General features: G+C 35.9%; 1 protein-coding gene across 5 annotated transcripts in view; it reads left to right on the top strand.

The window, feature by feature from the left end:
- Positions 1-23,135, top strand: part of CTNNA2 (catenin alpha 2) — a 1,102,119-nt gene that overhangs the window by 1,042,488 nt on the left and 36,496 nt on the right. For all 5 annotated transcript variants that reach the window (XM_060656428.3, XM_060656443.3, XM_060656437.3 and 2 more), the window contains 2 exons: positions 13,370-13,475; positions 17,748-17,882. In XM_060656428.3, the coding sequence (XP_060512411.1) occupies positions 13,370-13,475; positions 17,748-17,882 (241 nt within the window). The remainder of the gene's footprint in view (positions 1-13,369; positions 13,476-17,747; positions 17,883-23,135) is intronic.

Raw genomic sequence — 23,135 nt, 5'->3', positions numbered from 1 at the left:
TTGTAACCAATTTTTAACATACAATTGATTGTACTATTTATTGTCTTTTAACCTTTGTACTAGCTCTATAAGTGATTGATCTACTTTCCTCCTGTATATTTGCTTTTGCTACTTTCCTCCTGTATATTTGCTTTTTTTTATAATTTTCTTCAAATTATGGCTTTTTCTTTTCCATTTAAATAAGCTTCCTTAACACGTCTTGTTAGGCTGTTTTAGTAGTGATGGATTCTTTAATTTTTGTGTGGAAAATTTTTATCTCTCCTTTAATTCTGAGTGATAACTGCCTGGTATTCTTGGTTGTAGGTTGTTTTTTTTTTTTCCCCTTCCCTTTCAGCATTTTGAATATATCATGACACTGCTGTCTGGCTTGCAAAGTTTCTGCCAAAAAAGCAGCTGATAGTCTTACAGGGTTTGTTTTGTGTGTTACTAGTTGCTTCTCTTTTGCTGCTTTAAAATTTTTCTTTCTCTTTAGTCTTTAGTATTTTAATTATTATGTGTCATGGTGTGGGCCTCTTTGGGTTCATCTTGTTTGGACCTCTCTGTGCTTCCTGAACCTGGGTCTGTTTTTTTCTCCAGGGTAGACAAGTTTTCAGTTTTTATTTCTTCAAATAAGTTATCTGCCCCTTTCTGTCTCTTCTGCATCTGTGTCCTCTATAATGCAAATGTGTGTTCACTCAGTATTGTTAAATTGATCCCTTAACATAATTACAGTTTTTTTTTAATTTAAATTTAAATTTTATTTATTCTTTTGCTATTCAGCTTGGTTGCTTTCCAGTACTGTCTTTTAGATCATTAACCCATTCTTCTGTATCCTCTTATCTACTGTTGACTCCCTCTAGTGTATTTTTCATTTTGGTTTTTGTATTCTTCATTCTGGTTCTTTTTTAAATTTTCCCTTGGTTGAAGTTCTAAGTTTCATCATTCTTCTCTCCTGTCCAGTGACCATTACTTTGAACTCTTTATAAGGTATATTCATTATTTCTATTTCATTTAGACTTTTTCTGAGGCTTTGTGTTGTTCTTTTATTTGGAAATTCCTCTGTCTCCTCATTAAGCTTGACTTTGTTTCTATGAATTTTGCAGAATAGCTACTTCTCCTAAATGTGAAGGAATGGTCTTATGTATGGTTGTCCCCTATTTAGACTGTGTGTGCTTGGTGTCTTCAGCTGGCGGACTAAAGCTGTGGTTGGTGAAGGGTGAGGGTCTTGGAGAACTCCATGCTGGGGCTGCCCTAGTTCAATGGCCAGAGTTGAAGTGGGTGTGGGCTTGGGTGGCTCTCTATGCATAGGGCATCCTGGCAGAGGAGCTGAAGCTGAAGTGGGTGCAAGCTGGGAGTTCCTGGGGCTTTCTATGCAGAGGACATCCAAGTAGGACAGCTGAAGTTGAAGCGGTGCAGCTGGGGTATCTTGGGGTGCTCAGTCCAGGGAGTCTCCTGATTAAGCAGCTGGAGCTGAGGTGGGCATGGGCCAGGGGTTCCCAGGATGATCTTTGTAGGGGAGTCCACTGGTGGGACAGCCACCTAAAGTAGACTGTGCCTGGGGTATCCTGACAAATCATCTGGAGCCGAAGTGGTACAAGCCTGAGTGTTCCAGGCTGCTTTGCACCTGTGTCACTTGGGTGAAGAGTGCACACTGACCAATGGTGTCTTAGTATGCATCACTCTAGGGCTACTTTGGTGAGACAGCTTGGGCTGGTGTGAGCTAAGGGCCCAAAGCCCTCTGAGGTAATAGGCCAGTGAGGGCACCCAGACACCATGGAGGAGGTGAGTTCAAGGTTTTTCCTGCAACATGATCTTGGACAAGAACTCAAGGCCTGTCTTTACTGACCCTTAGACTTATTTCTCAGTTTTGTACATATTTTTACTTTAACTTCAAAGCCATGAGATAAATGTGATTTCCTTGAAGAGTTCAAGTCATGTTCCTGCAGTATCACTGATTCCTCATTATTCCCCAGATTCATTCAGCTTTTCTACTATGCTGTTTTCATGTCATACTGCATAAGCTGGTTGATGAAGATAGATTTTCCAAGCATGTTTTTTTGAGCTCTGGTTCTTGAAAGAAGCTTCTGTGATGCAATACATTTGAAAATACACTACTATATACTTTATATCATTATTGGAGAGTTACAGTACATTGACAAGTTAGAGGTATTGAGAAAGCTATAGCAAATAAACCTTTTGGTGTGTAGTAACTAAGAATTTAAGAATTCTGGGTACTGAGTACATTAACTCAAAATGTACTTGCACATTGATTTGTCACATTAACACCTATTACCTTTTCATGAAATAAATGTGAATTCATTGGTAAATGTAGATACCAGTGATGTAGTAATAATAGTTTTCCATGACATTCTCTCTCTCGCTCTCTCTCTTTTTATTTTTATTTTTTTTTTTGAGTGATCACTTCCTGGGAGAGCTTCCAAATATTGACCCTTATATAAGAATGACATATTATCATAATAGAAAAGGTTACATGAATCTGTATGGCAGAGCCAATTCTATGACTTGATGTTCTTTCCCTTCCCCCTCAAAAAACACCAAAAACTAAAAACATGTCCCAGATGGAACAGTATTATGGTTTCTGTCTTTAAGATCACAAGATTCCTCAAAGCACCTTTTAATATGCCTAAAATAGTAAATCTGGTTTAAAGTAGGGAAATACAAAAAGGTGTAAGTCATCATTTTGAGACTAGACGCTATATACACGATGGGGCCAGTTCCTTGGCCAACATTTCTTTTCACTGATAGGAAGACACAAATTTTGTATCTTTTTGGGGCCTGCTTTTTTATTATTTTTTCTGGTGGCTATTTCTTTCTTTTTTCTGTATCCACTTCACATTATTCAGATGACTATGGTTAACTTAGACCTGTGCTGTCAAATACAGCAACCACTAGCCACATGTGGCTATTTGATTGGTTTTTACTGTGTTAAAAATGCATGCAATAAAATGCACCATTTTAATAATTTTTAAATGTACAGTTCTGTGGCATTAAATACATTTATATTGTTGTATAGCCATCACCACCATCAGTCTCTAGAATTTTTTTTTTCCGCAACAGAAACTCTGTACCACTGAACACGAACTCCTCATCCCTCTCTCTCCCCTGCCTCTGGCAATCACCATTCTCTTTCCTGTATCTATGATTTTGGCTACTCTAAGTATCTCAGATAACTAGAAACATACAGCATTTGTCTTTTGATGACTGGCTTATTTCACTGAGCATAATGTTCTCAAGTTTCATCCATGTTGTAGCTTGTATAAGACTTTCATTCCTGTTTAAGACTAAACAATATTATATTTTATGTATATATCATATTTTTTTATCCATTCGTCCATGTTGGACATTGATTGATTCTGCCTTCTGGCTACTGGGGATAAAGCTATATAAACGTGGGTGTCCAGCTGTCTTCTTGAGACCCTGTTTTCAGTTCTTTCAGGTATATACTAAGGAGTAGAATTGCTGGATAATATGATATTTAATGTTTAATTTTTTGAGGAACCAATGTCTTGTTTTCTATAGCAGCTGCCTCATTTACATTCCCATTAACAAGTTATGCACAAAGTTTCTAACTTCTCTACATTCTTGCCAACACTTTCTATTTTCTGCCTTTATTTTGTTGTTTGTTTTTATAATAGCCATCTTAATGAGTGTAAGATGGTATCTCACTTGTTTTGATTTGCATTCCCTAATAACTAGTGAATTATTCATGTGCTGACTACCCATTGTATATATGTATTTTTTTAGAGGAATATATATTCAAGGCCTTTGCCTATTTTTTTTTAATCAGGTTGGTTTATTTTGGTGTTGAATTATAAGAGTTTTTATATGTTACAAATATTGACTCTTGTTAGATATATAATTTGTAAATATTTTCTATGATCCTACAGGTTTTCTTTTTACTCTGTTGTGTTCTTTTACGAACAAAAGTTTTTAAAATTTTGTTGTAATCAAATTTACCTGTTTTTTTTTTATTACAGGTGTTCTTGGTATTATATGTAACAAATAGTTTCCAAATCCAATGTCAGGAAGTTTCCATGTTTTCTTATATTATTTTATAGTTTAGCACTTACATTAAGGTCTTTGATCAGTTTTGAGTTAATTTTTTATATGGTATAAGATAAGGGTCCCACAGCAGGGTTTTTTGTTGGTTTGTTTGTTTTTGTTTGTTTGTTTGTTTGTTTGTAGGTGGATATCAAGTTGTGTAAACACTATTGGTTGAAGACACTGTCCTTTTCCCATTAAATGGTCTTATGACACCCATGTTGATAATCTTTTAGCCATATGTATGAGGGTTTACTTCTGGGTTCAGATTAATTCTTAATTCAGTTCTTAATTCATTTTCATGAAGCAATAATAATGAATATGGCTTTAGCTTCACTTTAGTACCTAAAGTACTTATGAATATCTAGACTCTTCTATTTAGTAGTTGAGAGTTTTCTTATGTTATTTTTCTGGGTAATTATAATGCTTTCTGTCTATATTTATGGTTTTAAATTTGATATCCATATATATTGTAAAATGACCAGTCTAGTTAACATCCATCACCATACATAGTTACAATTTTTTTTCTTTAGATGAAAACTTTCAAGATTTACTCTCTTAGTAACTTTCAAATATACAATTACATATTATTATTATTATATCCCCATGACTTACTTATTTTACAGTTGGAGTTTGTACTTTTTAATTTCCTTCTCTCGCTCTCTTTTTTTTTTTTTAATTTCTAAATGTCTTATTTATATTTGAGAGAGAGAGAGAGAGAGACAGACTGAGTGGGGGTGGGGCAGAGAAATTGGGAGACACAGAATCTGAAGCAGGCTCCAGGCTCTCAGTTCTGAGCTGGCAGCACAGCACAAAGCCCAATGAGGGGCTTGAACTCACAAACTGTGAGATTATGACCTGAGCTGAAGTCAGACACTTAATGGACTGAGCCACCCAGATGTGCCTCCTTCTCCCATTTCAGTGCCTGCCTGCCTGTCTCTTACCTTCCACCACCCCCTTAACCCCTGGCCTCTGGTAACCACCAATTTGTTCTCTGTATCCATGAATCTGAATATTTCTGTTTGTTTAGTTGATTGGTTTTGTTAGTTTGTTTGGGTTTTGCTTTGCTTTGTTTCAGATTACTCATATAAGTGAGCTTATATGATATTTGTCTTTCTCTGTCTGACTTCTTTTATTTAGCATAATACCCTCAAAGTCCAACCATGTTGTCACAAATGGCAAGATTTCATTCCTGTAGGGATGAATCACATTCCTTTATAAATATAATCACTTTATCCATTCTTCTCTTGATGACATTAAATTTTCATATCTTGGCTATTGTAAATAATGATGCAGTGAACATGAAGGTTCATGTATCTCTTTGAGTCATTGTTTTCAGTTTCTTTGGGTAAATACCCATAAGAAGAATTGCTGGATCATACTTTCAATTTTTCAAGGAGCCTCCATATTGTTATCCATAAAGGCTACACCAATTTACATTCTGACCAACAGTACATGAAAGTTCCCTTTTCTCTTCATCCTCGCCAAGACTTGTCATTTCTTGTCTTTTTGACAATAGCCATTCTAACAGGTGTAAGCTGATTTCTCATTGTGGTTTTGATTTGCACTTCCCTGATGATGAGTGATGCTGAGCAGTTTTCAGGCTCCCTTTGGCCATGTGTGTATCTTCTCTGGAAAATGTCTATTCAGATACATTGCTCATTTTAAAAACTGGATTATTTGCCCTTTTTGCTACTGAGTTCTATAAGTTTTTTTTATGTATGTTGGATATAACCCTTTATTAGAGATATTATTTGCAAATATTTTCTCTCATTCAGTAGGTTGCCTTTTCATTTTGTTGACAGTTTCCTTTACTGTGCAGAAGCTTTTTGGTTTGAGCTCATCCCACTTGCTCATTTTTGCTTTTGCTGTCAAATCCAAAAAATCTTCAAGACCAGTGTCAAGTTGCTTATCACCATGTATTCTCTCAGAGTTTTAATGGTTTTAGGTCTTAGTTTTAAGCCTTTGATCCATTTTGAGTTGTTTTTTATGTATAGTATAAGATAATGGTCCAGTTTCATTCTTTTGCCTATGACTGTCCAGTTTCCCAACACCATTTGTTGAAGAGACTGTTCCCCATTGGACATTATTGGCTGTTTTGTCATAAGTTAACTGATCACATATGTGTGGCTTATATTTACATTTTAAACTAATGCATTTATTCCTGAAGAATTATAAAATAAAAAGGGTACATAATTTAAGCGTAATAAAGACTATAGAGGAAAAAAATCACTTTTCAATCAATGGTCCAGGGACATTTGGTTCCTGGTATGAAAAAATAAAGAACAGTGTGATTTCTACCTCTCCTTCTATACAAAAAGAAACTGCATGTGGATTTAATATCTAAATATGAAAAGAAAACCTTAAAATTTTAGACTAAAATGGGAGACGATATTTATGATCTTGGGATAAGGATGAACTTTCACTTTCCAGCTTTATTGAGCTATAATTAACCTGTAACATTGTGTAAATTTAAGGTGTTCAATGAGTTGATTTGTACACATATATATTGCAAAATGATTACTACCACAGTGTTAACACCTCCAGCAAGGAAGAACTTCTTAAAGAATAAATGAAAGAGAATTTTTGCATCCATATTCATCAGGGATATTGGCCTGTAGTTCTCTTTTTTTTTTTTTTTTTTGCTGGGTCTCTGTCTGGTTTAGGAATCAAAGTAATGCTGGCTTCATAGAATGAGTCTGGAAGTTTTCCTTCCCTTTCTATTTTTTGGAACATCTTGAGAAGGAGAGGTATTATGTCTGCTTTAAATGTCTGGTAGAATTCCCCAGGGAAGCCATCTGGTCCTGGACTCTTATTTGTTGGGAGATTTTTGATAACTGATTCAATTTCTTCACTAGTTATGGGTCTGTTCAAGTTTTCTATTTCTTCCTGTTTGAGTTTTGGAAGTGTGTGGGTGCTTAGGAATTTCTCCATTTCTTCCAGGTTGTCCAGTTTGTTGGCATATAATTTTTCATAGTATTCCCTGATAATTGCTTGTATTTCTAAGGGATTGGTTGTAATAATTCCATTTTCATTCATGATTTTATCTATTTGGGTCCTCTCCCTTTTCTTTTTGAGAAGCCTGGCTAGAGGTTTATCAATTTTGTTTATTTTTTCAAAAAAACCAACTCTTGTTTTCATTGATCTGCTCTACAGTTTTTTTTTTTTTTTGTTTTTTTTTTAGATTCTATATTGTTTCTTTCTGCTCTGATCTTTATTATTTACCTTCTTCTGCTGGGTTTGGGGTGTCTTTGCTGTTCTGCTTCTATTTCCTTTAGGTGTGCTGTTAGATTTTGTATTTGGGATTTTTCTTGTTTCTTGAGATAGGCCTGGATTGCAATGTATTTTCCTCTCAGGACTGCCTTTGCTGCATACCAAAGCATTTGGATTGTTGTATTTTAATTTTTATTTGTTTCCATATTTTTTTTTTATTTTTTCTCTAGTTTCCTGGTTGACCCATTCATTCTTTAGTAGGGTGTTCTTTAACCTCCATGCTTTTGGAAGTTTTCCAGACTTTTTGCTGGGGTTGATTTCAAGTTTCATAGCCTGAAAGTGTGCATGGTATGATCTCAATTCTTTTATACTTATGAAGGGCTGTTTTGTGACCCAGTATGTGACCTATCTTGGAGAATGTTCCATGTACACTCGAGAAGAAAGTATATTCTGTTGCTTTGGGATGCAGAGTTCTAAATATATCTGTCAAGTCCATCTGATCCAATGTATCATTCAGGGCCCTTGTTTCTTTATTGATCCTGTGTCTAGATGATCTATCCATTGTTGTAAGTGGGGTATTAAAGTCCCCTGCAATTACCACATTCTTATCAATAAGGTTGCTTATGTTTGTGATTAATTGTTTTGTATATTTGGGGGCTCCCGTATTCAGCGCATAGACATTTATAATTGTTAGCTCTTGCTGATGGATAGACCCTGTAATTATTACATAATGCCTTTCTTCATCTCTTGTTATAGCCTTTAATTTAAAGTCTAGTTTGTCTGATATAAGTATGGCTACTCCAGCTTTCTTCTGACTTCCAGTAGCATGACAGATAGTTCTCCATCCCCTCACTCTCAATCTGAAGGTGTCCTCAGGTCTAAAATGAGTCTCTTGTAGACAGCAAATAGATGGGTCTTGTTTTTTTTATCCATTCTAATACCCTATGTCTTTTGGTTGGCGCATTTAGTCCATTTACATTCAGTGTCGTTATTGAAAGATATGGGTTTAGAGTCACTGTGATGTCTGTAGGTTTCATGCTTATAGTGATGTCTCTGGTACTTTGTGGTCCTTGCAATATTTCACTCACAGAATCCCCCTTAGGATCTCTTGTAGGGCTGGTTTAGTGGTGATGAATTCCTTCAGTTTTTGTTTGTTTTGGAAAACCTTTATTTCTCCTTCTATTCTGAATGACAGACTTGCGGGATAAAGGATTCTTGGCTGCATATTTTTTTCTGTTCATCACATTGAAGATTTCCTGCCATTCCTTTCCGGCCTGCCAAGTTTCAGTAGATAGGTCTGCTACTACCCTTTTGTGTCTACCTTTGTACGTTAGGGCCTGTTTATCCCTAGCTGCTTTCAGAATTCTCTCTTTATCCTTGTATTTTGCCAGTTTCACTATGATATGTGGTGCAGAAGATCGATTCAAGTTACATCTGAAGGGAGTTCTCTGTGCCTGTTGGATTTCAATGCCTTTTTCCTTCCCCAGATCAGGGAAGTTCTCAGCTATGATTTGTTCAAGTACACCTTCAGCCCTTTTTCTCTCTCTTCTTCTGGAATTTCTATGATACGGATACTGTTCCATTTGATTGCATCACTTAGTTCTCTAATTTTCCCTTCATATTCCTGAATTTTTTAATCTCTCTTTTTCTCAGCTTCCTCTTTTTCCATAATTTTTTCTTCTAATTCACCTATTCTCTCCTCTGCCTCTTCAATCCATGCTATGGCCACCTCCATTTTATTTTGCACCCTATTTATAGCATTTTTTAATTCCTCATGACAATTTTTTAGTCCCTTGATCTCTGTAGCAATAGGTTCTCTGCTGTCCTCTATGCTTTTTTAAGCCTAGTGATTAATTTTATGACTATTATTCTAAATTCTTGTTCCGTTATATTGTTTAAATCGGTTTTGATCAATTCATTAACTGTCACTACTTCCTGGAGTTTCTTTTGAAGAGAATTCTTCCATTTGGTCATTTTGGGTAGTCCCTATGGTAGCTCCAAACTGCAGGGCACTTCCCCTGTGCTGTCCAGAGAAACTTGTGTTGGTGGGCGGGGCTACAGTCAGACTCCATGTCTGCTCCAGATCACCACTGGGGCCACAGTCAGACTGGTGTGTACCTTATCTTCCCCTCTCTCAGGGGCAGGACTCACTGTGGAGTGGTGTAGCCCCTGTCTGGGCTGCTTGCACACTGCCAGGCTTGTGGTGCTGCTTCAATGGGATCTGGCCAAAGGCATATTAGCCGGGGTGGATCTGCAAGGTGCACAGGGGTGGGAGGGGCAGGCTTAGCTAGTTTTGCCATCACCGGTCCCCTGGGGGAGGGGCCCTGCAGCACCGGGAGGGAGGCAGGCCCGTGGGACAGATGGATCCACAGAAGCACAGCATTGGGCATTTGCATGTTGCCGGCAAGTTTGGTGAGGGGAACTGGTTCCCTTTGGAATTTTGGCTGGGGGATGGGAGAGGGAGATGGCGCTTGCCAGCGCCTTTGTTCCCCGCTGAGCTGAGCTCTGTCCTTTCAGGGCTCAAAAACTCTCCCTCCAGGTGTCCTCTCGCCCTCCCTGCTCTCTGAGAGCAGAGCTGTTGACTTTTAACATTCCAGATGTTAAGTCTCGCTGGCTGTCTGTCAGAACTCACTCAGTCTGGTCCCTTTGCTTCTGCAAGTCAGACTCGGGGGCTCTGCCTTGCCAGGTGGGCTGGTCCTCCACTGCCCCAGCTCCCTCCCGCCAGTCCGTGTAGCGCGCACCACCTCTCCACCATTCCTACCATCTTCTGTGGGCCTCTTGTCTATGCTTGGCTCCAGAGAGTCTGTTCTGCTAGTCTTCCAGTGTTTTTCTGGATTATTCAGGCAGATGTGGGTGGAATCTAAGCAATCAGCAGGACGAGGTGAGTCCAGCATCCTCCTATGCTGCCATCTTCCTTGAACTCTGCTGATTTCTTGCTGCCTCTGGAGGTGGTGGATAAGCCGTTCCTGGATTTTGGATCATAGCTCCAAATCTTTGGCATTATGCGTTTTCAGACTTTGTATGAGCTTCTCCCTACCTGCCCCTACCTCCAGCTTCCTCCCCCTACTGGTTCCAGAAACTAGCCGGAGTGGGACTGGGTCTGGGGTGGAAAGGGTCTGACTTAGAAAACAGTACTAAATCCAAAATAAGGCTGGGCACACCTTCAAAACCAGACTGGGTCCAGGGTCAGACCTGGTCAATCTTAGAAACACAATTGGGACCAGGAGGAACTAGGTCCAGAATGAAATTGTTTTTGAAGACTTTCTTCCTGTATTCTGGAAGAGTTTAAATAACATTGAGATTATCCTCTTTTTAAAGGGTTAGTGATTTCCTCTGAGACACCATCTGGATTGACTGATTTTTTGACTAACTTTGTCTTTAACAGTCTTGTTTATTTCTATAAACAGGAAATCAGACTCTGTAGTTTTTTCAAAATCTCCTTTCTTGTCAGCATTGGTAACTTATATTTTCCTTGAAAGTTATTCCTCCAGGTTCTCAAATATATTTACATGTGTTGAGAAATTTAGTTTTATGATACTCTTAATTTTGTTTTCTAAGGTCATTTCACTGTTACCTTTTTTTACTTTTAAATGTTTGTTGTCTCCTTTATTTTGTTTTGATAGCAATCTAAGTATATTTTTTTACATCTGGTTTTCCTTTTTTTTGGGGGGGTGGACCCTGTTTTAGAATTATTTTCCATGTTTCATTATTTTCTAAATCATTAATCTCTTCTTGTAATTTTATTAGTTTTTTTTTTTTTTCCTGCTGCTTCTTTGTAAATGCTTGAGTCAGATAATTCTTGTTTTCATTATTTCTTGTAAATTCATGTCTGTAGTGAAGGTTATTTGTTTTCCTTGAGATCACTACTTGAGCATTCTTATAAGAATTAAATATATATATAGCAAAAAGAGTACTAAATTGTGATTCAGGACACAGAGGTCCCAACCCTAATTCTCTTTTTGTCTCTGCCAGTATCATCCTGGGCATGTCACTGAGACTTCCTGCTTGGGTTTCAGTTTCCTCAACTAGAAAAGAAAGAAATATTTGATGATCTCAAAAGTTCTATTTTGCTGCCTAGTTTACTGAAATACATTCGTATCACCAGCTTGGGACTCTAAGAATTTGAACTGAGTCTACAAAATGGGCTCTAGACTCAAATGTTTTAAGTAACGATATACTAGTTAGTCTCTGAACTGTAGTTTCCTGTGTAGTCACAAAAGACAAGCTTCTAATTGTTCTTTGGCTATAAGACGGGAGTCTAAGCTTCAGGCAAATGTAGATCTCTATAAGTATTCCTTACTAACTTAGCATATTTTGTCATAATTAATCAACTGTTGAAAGTTACGTAAAGTTCATGGGGCAGTGTTTTTCCAAATCCTTTGAAATTCTTGAAACAAACAAATACCTGATTGTTGGTGAGGAAAAAGTTAAGCAGCATACACCTCTTTTTATGGGTTAAGATTGAAGGCAAAAAGTAACAACAGATATTGTGTCAGAGTAAAACTTTAAACAAGAAGAGATTCTAAGGTCTGGAAGTTATAAAACAAATGTGTAATAATGACAAAATTATTAAACATTGACAGATTCTGCATCTAAACTTTCTTTAAAAAATATAAATCAAAAACAAGGAAAAGTTTATTTACAGATAATAACAAATTAATGTTAGAAAATGGGAGCCAGATTTTCACAAAATCTTATCTATGCTACATAAAATTCACATATGAAGTCTCTTGTCATAGTTAAAAACCTAAGTAGTAACTGGAAAAAAAAAATCACTGTCCTTTGTGGACAAATTAAAGCTACCATAGCAAAATAAAATATCTTAAGTTTTGAATTTGCCATCCTGTGTGTTTAAGCATTGACATGAATACAATGCATTTTTTTTAGCTATGAATGTAAAAAATACCAAAAGGGAAATTAGGAGGGAAAATGAACAAAATATCCTTCATTTACATATATTTTCTGAAGCCATTTTAAGTCTTCTATTTAGAAAATGTTATTATATAACAATGGCAGTCATTGCCACTGTATATATCCCTATGTGTTCTAAATAAGTTGTTTCTGAGTAGTTTTTCTCCACATCTCACCACATTTCTAACTATAGGAATGTAATTTTGTAGCCTTAAAAATTGCATTGATTTTTAGATGCACATAAGGAGAGCAGAATAAGTAACAATGCTAAAAAAAAAAAAAAAGAATAAACGTATTGTTTTATTTACCTCTCAAGAAAAGAGAAAGAAAAGTCACATGCCCCATTTTGTTTAAAGATTTATAGTGCAGCATAGTTTCCTTTTCTTTTATAATAAATATTTAAAATACATGTAATATTAAACAGTTCACCAAATTGAAAATGTTATGTGAAAATATGGGACGATGGTTTGGAAGTATAAAGACATCTACTGTCACACAGTGTTTTGTGTTTTTTGTTCATAAGTCAGTACTGGAAGCATACAAGCCAATGGGAGTGCGGGCTCAACAGATTTCTGAAATGCTGGCCGATTTGGTGTATGGTTATATATGAGAGACCATTGCTTTTCAGAGTGTCAAAGTAGACTTAAAAATATAATTAATACAATATAGTGCTGGATATGGTATGAAAGACAATGCATTTGTATTCACTTTGGCTAGACTCTGATTTAAATGTAGAATTTACATTTTGTCCTTTATAAAGCTTAGTTGAGTTAATAGTATTTCTTCCATTTTCCTCTCCTCTAAAGTGGGAATAATGATGCTTGCTTGCTAGCGTTGTAATGAATCCAAGTGAGGTGGTATATATAATAGCATAGGCACATGGTAAGCTTTTAAATATTAAATTCCTATCACCTTCAAAGTGGTCATCTTTTTTAATGAACCACTGTTTAAAAACAAAGAAATTAATATAAAGAATAAACTATGAGCATGCACATCAAAATAAGGAAAAATATTCCCTAAAGGTGAATGGAGGTAAAGTAGACTATTAACATGGAAACTGAAGTGAACCCAGAAAACATCTAAAATCCTTCTGATCTGGACAGAGCAAAATCAAATACAACAACAGAGTCCTGGACAAACAATACGGTAGGTTTGTTTATTTGTTAGAAGTAAATTTCTAATTATGTTGTATATGTTGTTTCAGAGGCAAAGGCCCATTGAAAAATACATCTGATGTTATTAATGCTGCCAAGAAAATTGCCGAAGCAGGTTCTCGAATGGACAAGTTAGCCCGCGCTGTGGCTGATCAGGTAATACAGGAGGGAGAGTAAGCACATGCTGTGTGGTACCATTAATTAGCACTTGGGTTCTATAATGGTTTTTATGTACTCTATAAAATGCTTCTGAAGGATGAATTGTAATCACTTACGTTTTACAAACTGGACTCTAACTTTGCTGAGACTGAGTTCATGGCAAAGTGGGTTCAGTCCAGGAGCGACTCATCAGGCCTATGACCAAAACTCCTTCAGAACGAAGAGTACCCACTACTTAAGAGACATAACCCCCAAAGAATGGATTATGCTGGCTACCCTCATTCAGCAAGTCAGCTACACTGCATAAAGAGGAAGAGAAAGAACTTTTAACTCTTGTTATTTAATACTGATCTTACTATAATGATACTCTTGATAATTCTTAATAATGCTCTGGCATAAATGGAATTAATCCACATAATCAGGAACCTCCAGATTTCAGCTTTATTTTCATCTGGATTTAAAGGCATTACAGAGAAAGGAAATTCTGAGAGTATCTTTTGTGCTTTCAGACCGAAGTTAGATACATGAAAGTAGTTCTGAATCTCAACTGAGTATTTGTGTTTATCTCCACACTTTGCATGTCATGTGGCTTAAATTGGAAATCTAAAATTCTGTTCTAAATATGTCTAGTTGCAATAATGTTCCATTCCTTATAAGGGTACTTTAAACAGTAGACTTGTACAGGTAACTAATTCTTACCCTTTTAAATAACAGTGGTTTATAGTTTGAGCTATTTTAAAAGGAAAAATGTCTTAAAATATAAAATAATATTCTGAAATAGAAAATATTACATAAGCTGTTACTTACATGGACACAACATTATGAGCATGAAATCGCTTACTAGACTCCAATATAGTGATACTGTCTGGAGACATTGACATAGGATTGTTCCTCCTTCTTAATGGCCCTAGTCTCCTATAATTTTTGAGTTGCTTATTATAATTTTCTTCCTTCATTCCTTAATGTTTGACTCTTCCCCTAAATACTTGCCGTCTCAACATCCCAGATTCTAGAATCCCTCAGAAGTCAATACCAAATCCACTCGTCTTGTAAATACTGAAAACACATGAATAAATCATTAAGATTACATTTAAAATATGCCAGCAGATTGTCTCATTTTAATTTTTTTACATATATGATGGCTAATCCAAGGGAATGTTTTGTGCTTGCTTTTAAATTTTTGAGAGGGGCTCCTAGGTGGCTCAGTCAGGTAAGCATCAGACTCTTGGTTTCGGCTCAGGTCATGATTTCATGGTTCATGAGATCGAGCCTCTCATTGAGCTCTAGGCTGATGGCGCAGAGACTTCTTTGAATTCTCTCTCTTCTCTCTCTCTGCCCCTCTACCCACTTGCTCACTTGATCTGTCTCCCTCTCAAAATAAACAAACATTAAAAACATTTTAATTTTGGAGAAACACTTAATTGTAAAGATAATTCATTAAATATTACCACCATTTGACTATCCCCTAAAATTTGTATGGGTTGAAGACCAAACCACCACTAAGTTGCTAATTTCAGGGACATATCAACTGCCAGGCTCCCTGCAGTTTGCAGGATAAATTGAACTGATCTATACAGAGTTCTGTATGTATCCCAGAAAGTTTATGGAAAAGAGAGGAGAGATAATGAATGTTCTTGGAAATATGCACGCATGTATGCAAACAAACAAAAATGTACCAGCCAGGAAAGAACGCCACATTTTTTCCCTGAAAATGTTCAGGGCACTTGGGATGAGTGGAGTGAGAAGAGATTGGTAAAGGTTCTAAAAAGAGTTTTGTGAGGAAGGACTTCTTTCCTGAAGTGAAAGTAGATGGAGTTTGGATGGCTTCTCCATTAATTAGATTCTCCATTAGATTCACTTCTGAATCTAAATTGCTTTAAACTATTTTTTAGTATGTTTAGGTTCCTTGAGTTCTTGTTTTTTGCTTTCGCATTTTAGGACCTTTATTTCCAGCAATTATGCAACTTGAATCATAGTCCCAGGCAGTTTTGGTATATGGAAAGCACATCACACATGCACACACACAAATCCCAAGATTCTAGATGTATTTTGCAATTAAATAACAAAGTATTTTGCAGCGCCTGGGTGGCTCAGTTGGTTAAGTGTCTGAGTCTTGATTTCAGCTCAGGTCATGATCGCAGTTGGTGAGATTGAGCACCACTGTGGGCTCTACACCGACAGCATGAAGCCTGCTTTGGATTCTCTTTCTCTCCCTCTCTCTCTGCCCCTCCCTGGCTTATTCTCTCTCTCTCAAAATAAATAAACATTTAAAAAATAAAAACAAAAATTAAACAAGAAATTAAATGACAAAATATTTAAATGCTATTCTATGATGACTTAAAATAAACACATGAGGGTTAAATATAACCCTCTCTTGGTGGCATGTGCACTGTCATCAGCTATGAAGCAACTTGCAGTTTTTGCTAATGCTTTGTCTGAATAGGACATATCTTTCTCAAAATCACCTATTTTCATGATATATGAATTATATTTCTTGGTCCATCATGCTTTTATGTGTGTTTTAAATAATGGAATAGGATGAACATTACCAAAAAGTGGATGTGTTGCCTTTATTTTGCCTGAAAATATTTTTATGAAGATTTGAGATACACAAGCAATATAAACTTTTTACGGACTGTTGCATTTTTAATTACTGTTCCATTGAGATAGAACTTCGAGTTTAATTTGTTGCAAGGTATTTGTATCGAAAGCCTTGTCAGCCCTCAAGGGAGATATCATTTTAAAGTTAATTCCTTTCAGTATATGGGTCTCTGGAGTAGGATAAATATTACAGTATTAAGTACTTGTAGAAAGCTAAAACAGTCTCTGTGGGATTCTTTCTTGATAAATGCAGTTAGTGAAAAAAAGTACCACAATGGTGTTATATATAAAAGAGACCCCTTTGTCATTTGTTAAAGATATGGTTATGTCAAAACCACAGGATTCACAGTATTAATGAAAGGTTTGCCTTTTTTTTTTTTTTTTTTTTAAGAATTGCCTTAAGCTTGAAGAAAACCTAGCTGGAGTCTTTTTCTCATAACTTTTTTTTTTTTTTTTTTTTTTTTTTTTTTTTAGATAGAGAAACAGTGAGTGGGTGAGGAGCAGAGGGAAAGGGAGAATTTTAAGCAGGCTCCATGCCCAGTGAGGAGCCCAACTTGGGGGTCGATCTCACAGTCATGAGATCATGAACCAGGCTATAATCAAGAGCCAGAAACTTAACTGACCAAGCCACCCAGGCACCCCTCTCATTCGCTTATTCTAAATAAGTCACTTCAGATTTAGCTATAGATCTTTATTTCTTACAGTGTTGGATCAAAAATTTGGTGAGTATACATCCTTTACAAGTGCTAAATTGAGCCAGAACAATGGAATGGCCTACAGAATCTTGAACTGAACTTTTGATAGTAATAGAAATATATTCCAATTATTGAATAACCATTGGTATTGAAGCCCTTAAATGCTTTAGAGAGTCATGTAAATATCTTTGGAAGTGTTCAGCTAAGCTCACTGTGTATTTGATGGATATCTACCCACTAAGTCTCAGAGAGAATCCAAAATTCCTGGTTCTAGTTGACTCTGGTATAACCTTTGAAGAGCTCTGTTTTTACTCTTATGTGTTTGTTTCAGTTGGCTTCAAACTCTACTTAAACCTCTTTCTCTAACAGTGGTTATGATCCTTCTCAGAATGTCTTATTTAAAGTTTATAATGTTGCTAAATTTTTGATAAATACAAAAATCCAAAAAGTGTAATAGACTTCCTTTAGTGAATGATACTTTTCTGAGAAAGCCAAAGGAAACAAATGGTTTTTTCACCCAACCAAATGAATTGAAATTCTATCTTATGCTGTGTCAGAGAGATTTCTACGCAGAGCGATTTCTTTCTAGCCTCTGTTCCTTTGGTTGTCCATATTAAAATACCTACACATAGTGAATGTTGAGTGGGCCACTAAGAAAAAAACCTGTAGAATATTTGGTTTTCTTAACAGTTTAGAAGACAACTGGTAAAATTACTCATAAACATGTACAGAAGTTCCAGTAAGACTTTCTGGAAGATCTTCAATATTCTGTTTAGAGTATTGTATCAAAGTACAGCTGACCATTGTAAACTACTGACTGTGGCTTTCATAAAATGTGCTATCAAGAAGTTAAATGGATGTGATTAATATTTATGACACTAAAACCTTTTATTCTCACAGCTTTTATATAGCAAGTGTTAGAAACTGAAGAGTACTTACTAATTGAGATCACTTTTTTTTTAATGTTTTATAGTGTCCTGATTCAGCATGTAAGCAGGATTTATTAGCCTACCTTCAACGAATTGCTTTGTATTGCCATCAGCTTAATATCTGCAGCAAGGTGAAGGCAGAAGTTCAGAATCTAGGAGGAGAGCTCATTGTGTCAGGGGTAAGCTGGGAGTTGGGCTTCACAATTAAAGTTCCCACTGTTGTGCTTCCAAGGCAAGCATTCTTGGCAACAGTACTGCTAAAAACACCAAACTACAGTGATTCATAGGGAGTTTTTTTTTTAAATAAATGTTATCACCATTATTCCAGACCTTACAATAACTCACAAAGAGCAATTTGATTTTCCAATTACCCCATGTTTATACTAGCCTTGTAAAATCTCCATTCTTCACAAGAAAACTAATTTTGTAGTCTGGAAACTCATTGCCAAGCTTTGACTATTATAATTATTTGGAGCTTTTGCACATTTACTCATTGTGAGTCTACTTCCCTTTGTTAGTCCTAGTAATTTTCACTCTCTGTTCAGGAGCCAGCCTCTCTATGTGTGGATTGTGTTCACATGTTAGAGATGATGAAAACAATAGGAATTCATTCATCAGGTTCCAATGCATACTAGGTTATCAGTAATCCTTGAAAGCCAGAAAATATTCAAATTTAATACAGGTTGATGTGCTGTTGCCAAAAACTAACATAGTTGTCAAACACTAACAATTATGTCTTCTTTGCTTAATCACTCCGGTGTTTCCCTTAGTATCTGGTCCATTTTCATCAAATATAAAGAAATAAGTTTGATTAATAGAAGAATTATGATTTCTTGGCAAGATTTCCAAATGTATGTGATGAGGTTCTTCACCTTGGCTTCTCCTCCCTCTGTCCCCTTCTTTGAACACGAGGTGCCATCTATTGTAAACTATATGCAAATTCCAAAGTGTGGCTCTGCCACCTTTAGTTCTTTTCCCAGTCAACGATGATGCTGCCATTTTAAGTGTGACATTACTGGGAACATCACATTATCAACGTGGTGAATGCCTTTTGAAAATCAGACGAGTCATGAAGCTCAATTCTCAATTTTCAGAAATTCAACAGTTTGACCATTTGATAAAAATATATGGAAAAATCATCTTCAACGGTTTCAGGTTCTGTATTATTTGGGTGGCAGAAAACAGCTGGGAAAAGAGCTGATCTGGCTTGCATGGAGATGCCGTCTGGAAAGCCTGTTCCATGCAGTTTCACCTAGAGTCCGATAAATTGGCTATTTTGTGCCTCTTCCCAAAGCATAGTCACCTCTTTGCATTTCCAAAACGATCCTGCTTCAACATTCTTCAACAACCAAGAGCAATCTGTCTTGCAATGTGTCCTTTCTGCCGAGTTGGTAATTACCCAGTTTCTCTCTGCCAAGAAGTGATCAAAACATTGCATATCCCTTGCTTCTTTTCTTATCTTCAGACTCGATGGTATAGTTTCCCATACCATTCGGCTTTCATGTCCATCTGTATATAGCACCTGTGGAACTGAGTGCTTTTTGTTTAGCTTGCCTTGTGTGCTTTCATTTGTCACTTTCCAAATCTTATTATTTACATGGATGCACAAAGCATCTTTGTGGATCTCAGAGTCCACAACCTCATTTAGGTGATATTTTACTGGCAGAGCTGTTCTCCATTATCCTCTCAGTACCCATTGTTCATCACTGCTTCCCGAGCATCATTTCCATTGTCTTTTCCTCATTTAGATGTAGTCCAAACCATCACTGGCTTTTATCACTTGCACTGTTGGCATTTGTAGAGGTGTTTGAGATTGAGAACACCATCAAGAAGCCTGTTTCCTTCTTTGAGTCTTATTGGCAAAGTTCATAAATCCTTGCATGGGAGAAGGCTTCTTTTTGAGGAATGTTATATAACTTTATAATAGTTTTGAGTCAAATGCATTATAAAGGTTTGCTATATATTGCTCAGTTTTGGACCTGCTCTTGGCCTCCTCATTTTTTCAAAGCTTGATTGCTATTTGGTGCCATACCTGCATCTGTAGTCTGCTGTCTTTGCCACTTCTGCGTCCATCTTATTCTTCATCCTCCTTCACTGATGGCTAATGGAGAAAAAATACCAATGTGTTTCTTTTGCAAAATAGCCACAAATGACTGCCTTCAAAGTTCTGAAAGAGTCAAGAATGTAAGACCCCATACACACAAACTTTCAATGATTTTGCCAAGAAAAATGTGTCCATGCCTAGGGCCCCATTTATTTTGTTGTCTGGCATGACAAAGTTGCTATATTTTTAGGGATAAACTACTATAGTATTATATATGAGAGAGAGAGAGAGAGAGAGAGAGAGAGAGAGAGAGAGAAATGCTTAAATAATGGGATTCAAGGCTGTGGCTTCTTTTCTGAAATAGAGGAAAGCTCCCAGGAAGGTATATTTGTTAGTATCAAAATTTCCCCTAAAATAAGAGATTTGGATAGCTTATTTCCATTTTTCCAAGAGAAATGACTTAAATCTCAAAGCTGAGAGCTGTGTTTTTAGAGCCGTGAGCTAGCATGATGAACAGAATGCACATGTGCACAGTTATGTATCATGTCAGCATGTGTATGTTTTATGTGATTCTGTGTGTACTAACTGGGAAAGGCTTCTTCTGTTGTATCTGCCTTTGGCTTGAGAGGTGGGGCAGGAAAACTCAACAGGTCATAGGCTGGGGACAATGGGTGCAAAAGTTCTTCTTGTGACACGATGGGGAGTTGGAGAAATAACACAATCCTGGATATATGCTTACATGTGCTCAATCATACAATTGCTGTCTAAGAAGCACTACTAATTTTCTGTCTGGAGATATGTTTTTAAAAGTTATTGGCTTAAATCCTTCTCAACAGGCAAAAGGTGCCATTCCTACTAAATCTCAAAGTAGAAGATGCATTTGTGAGCCAATTCAGCTTACGCCATTTGTGTGGTTGCTAAGGAGGTCAATGGGGAAGAGAAAATCTAAAAAAACAAACAAAAAAAACCAAAAAACAAAAACAAAAAAACAAACAAACAAAAAAAACCCAAAAACTAACAGTGACAGAAATGTTAAAGTGAAAGTAGAAGAAACTGAAGTCCAGAATATTAAACATACATTAGTTTATAAATTGGCTTTATTGGCTTAGTGTTTGTTTATTTAATCTCTTAGGTCAGTTTACATGCTTTTTGGAAAAAGGAATGTTGAAAGAAGAGGAAGAAATGAGAGTAGGATAGGAGAGAAGAGGCATGAAAGAAGAAAAAAAAAAGAAATTTAACCATAGCGTATCGTAAATTATTTTAGTGAAGGTAATATCCCTTAAATGTGATAGCATTATATTCATCATGGCAGAAAAGTTGAGCAAACTTTTTTCCAAGTATGTAAATATATTTTGCATACAAGTAAATTCCAAAGCTGTGATGCGGATATTACTTGTATATTTGATGGTTGTGTTTTTAATTAATTTTTATTTACTAGGTTTCAGAGGATTTAATGGATTCTTTTAAATGTAAAAATGAAGATGTACACATGGATCTGAAGACATAAAAATCATTCTAAATAACCTTTGATTATTTTTACCCTAACATTTGTACTTCGTGAATTTTTCTGAATGAGATTGGAAACAGTAAGGTGGAATTTAAGAATGTAGAATGCTGAACATCAAACATTCTGATAAATCTGAGAAATTGCGCCTTACTATTATTATTATTATTATTATTATTATTGTTATTATTATTATTATTTGAAGTTCAACTACATCAAGAGTCTCATTATAACAATGAAGTCAGAACAAAAGAGCAATAACCCTACCCCGGACAGGAATTCACTGTTTAGGTCAGAGATGGAAGGACACAAATTGTAACTTATAGTTGACCCCACATAAAATGCTACAAATTTTGAAAGATTTTATTGCATTTAAATGTCTTTTTTTCATATTAACAAAATATAGGAGCAGAGTTTTGAGGTGGGGATATTAGTTTCCTCAGACTGACTGAATGGAGCCCTGCCCTATTCCTGAGGAATGGAGTAACCTGCCCTAATGTGCACTTTTGTTCTTTGCCATTTAAATCTCTCCTTTCCAAATTTAAATCTCTCTCAATTGGGTTGTGGAGAGAAGCTTGACAAGGTGAGAAAATATAATTTGTGATGCTGGTAGGATTTGAATTGTTAAAGAAAAATATTAGAGAATAAGGGGTCAATTACAGTCCTTATTGCCTGTTTCACGTCATTAAAAAAATTGGACTCAAAATCAACATGAATGTTCATGGTAATAAATGAAAACCATTAATACACTACTAGAAACTGATAATGGCCAAATCAATCCTACCTGACTATGGCATATAACCAAAGATACATATGTGCATGTGCACAAACATGCACATACAACAAATACACATGATTTGATATTTACTCTATTATCCTCAAATAAGCAGTAATCAGGAACTGAACAAGTGGTTGACAACTGTGACACATCTGATCCAAGAAAATTTAGGTAAAAGAAAATGTGGGAATTATTTGTACAGTGCTATATGTATTATATCTTTTAAAATATATATTTTATACACTTATATTACATATATTTAAAATATATTTTTAAAATGTGATTTGTTGAGATGAGAATTGCATTTTATTTGAAAAGTTCTATATTTCCTCTATAAAAATAGTGTTAGTATTTTATAATGATACGAAGCAGTCATTGGAATTAGCATTGTACCTACTTATGTAACCTTGTACTTTAAGCAACACTTTTTTGGGGAAAGAGTTTTTTATATATATATTCTGATTCTGTTTATTGTCAATTCTTGATCTCCACTGATCAGAGTGTAGTAGTAATGGAAACAAATCTAAATTGCTATTTCAATTTGGATTTGAAATACATTTCTCTGCTTCACTTGAACAAAAGGGTATGTGTTCAGGAAATTAACTGCAGTTACAAAGAATTTTCTCCAGATTTTTCAGAGGGTAGGCCATTAAGTATTTGGGCTTAACAGACTTTCCTGAACTATGCAACAGTAGGAGAGGCCAGATCTAGAGACAGTAAGATTAAAACAAACTTTAGATTATAAATCTGGATGGAAAGATGGTGGAAATACTCTGTAACACTAAGAAAATTAAACAAGTACTTATCATTGGCAGAATGGCCATAGTTCTTTGCATATACTTTACTACTAAGATGGGTTGCTGAATAATTCAATCTTTCTCTGAAAAACCTAACCTTCTCAATCTGTTATGACAGTAAAACTATAACCATTTTTAAGTTTTGATTCCTGCATTAAGTCTTCCTCTGTTACATTTATATCAGTGTACATGGCCATTGATTTTGTACAACCTAAATTATGCAAACCTTCAGAGAAAAATAACCCTTAAGTGATTTTTCAGTGCAGATTCTTTCTCCCAGTGTTATAAAGGTGACATTTGACAAACTCA

Source organism: Panthera onca, chromosome A3 (assembly GCF_046562875.1).
Source record: "Panthera onca isolate mPanOnc1 chromosome A3, mPanOnc1 haplotype 2, whole genome shotgun sequence".
Taxonomy (NCBI): Eukaryota; Metazoa; Chordata; class Mammalia; order Carnivora; family Felidae; genus Panthera; species Panthera onca.
The sequence above is the reverse complement of the archived record's forward strand: the minus strand, read 5'-3'. Positions and strand labels throughout refer to the sequence as shown.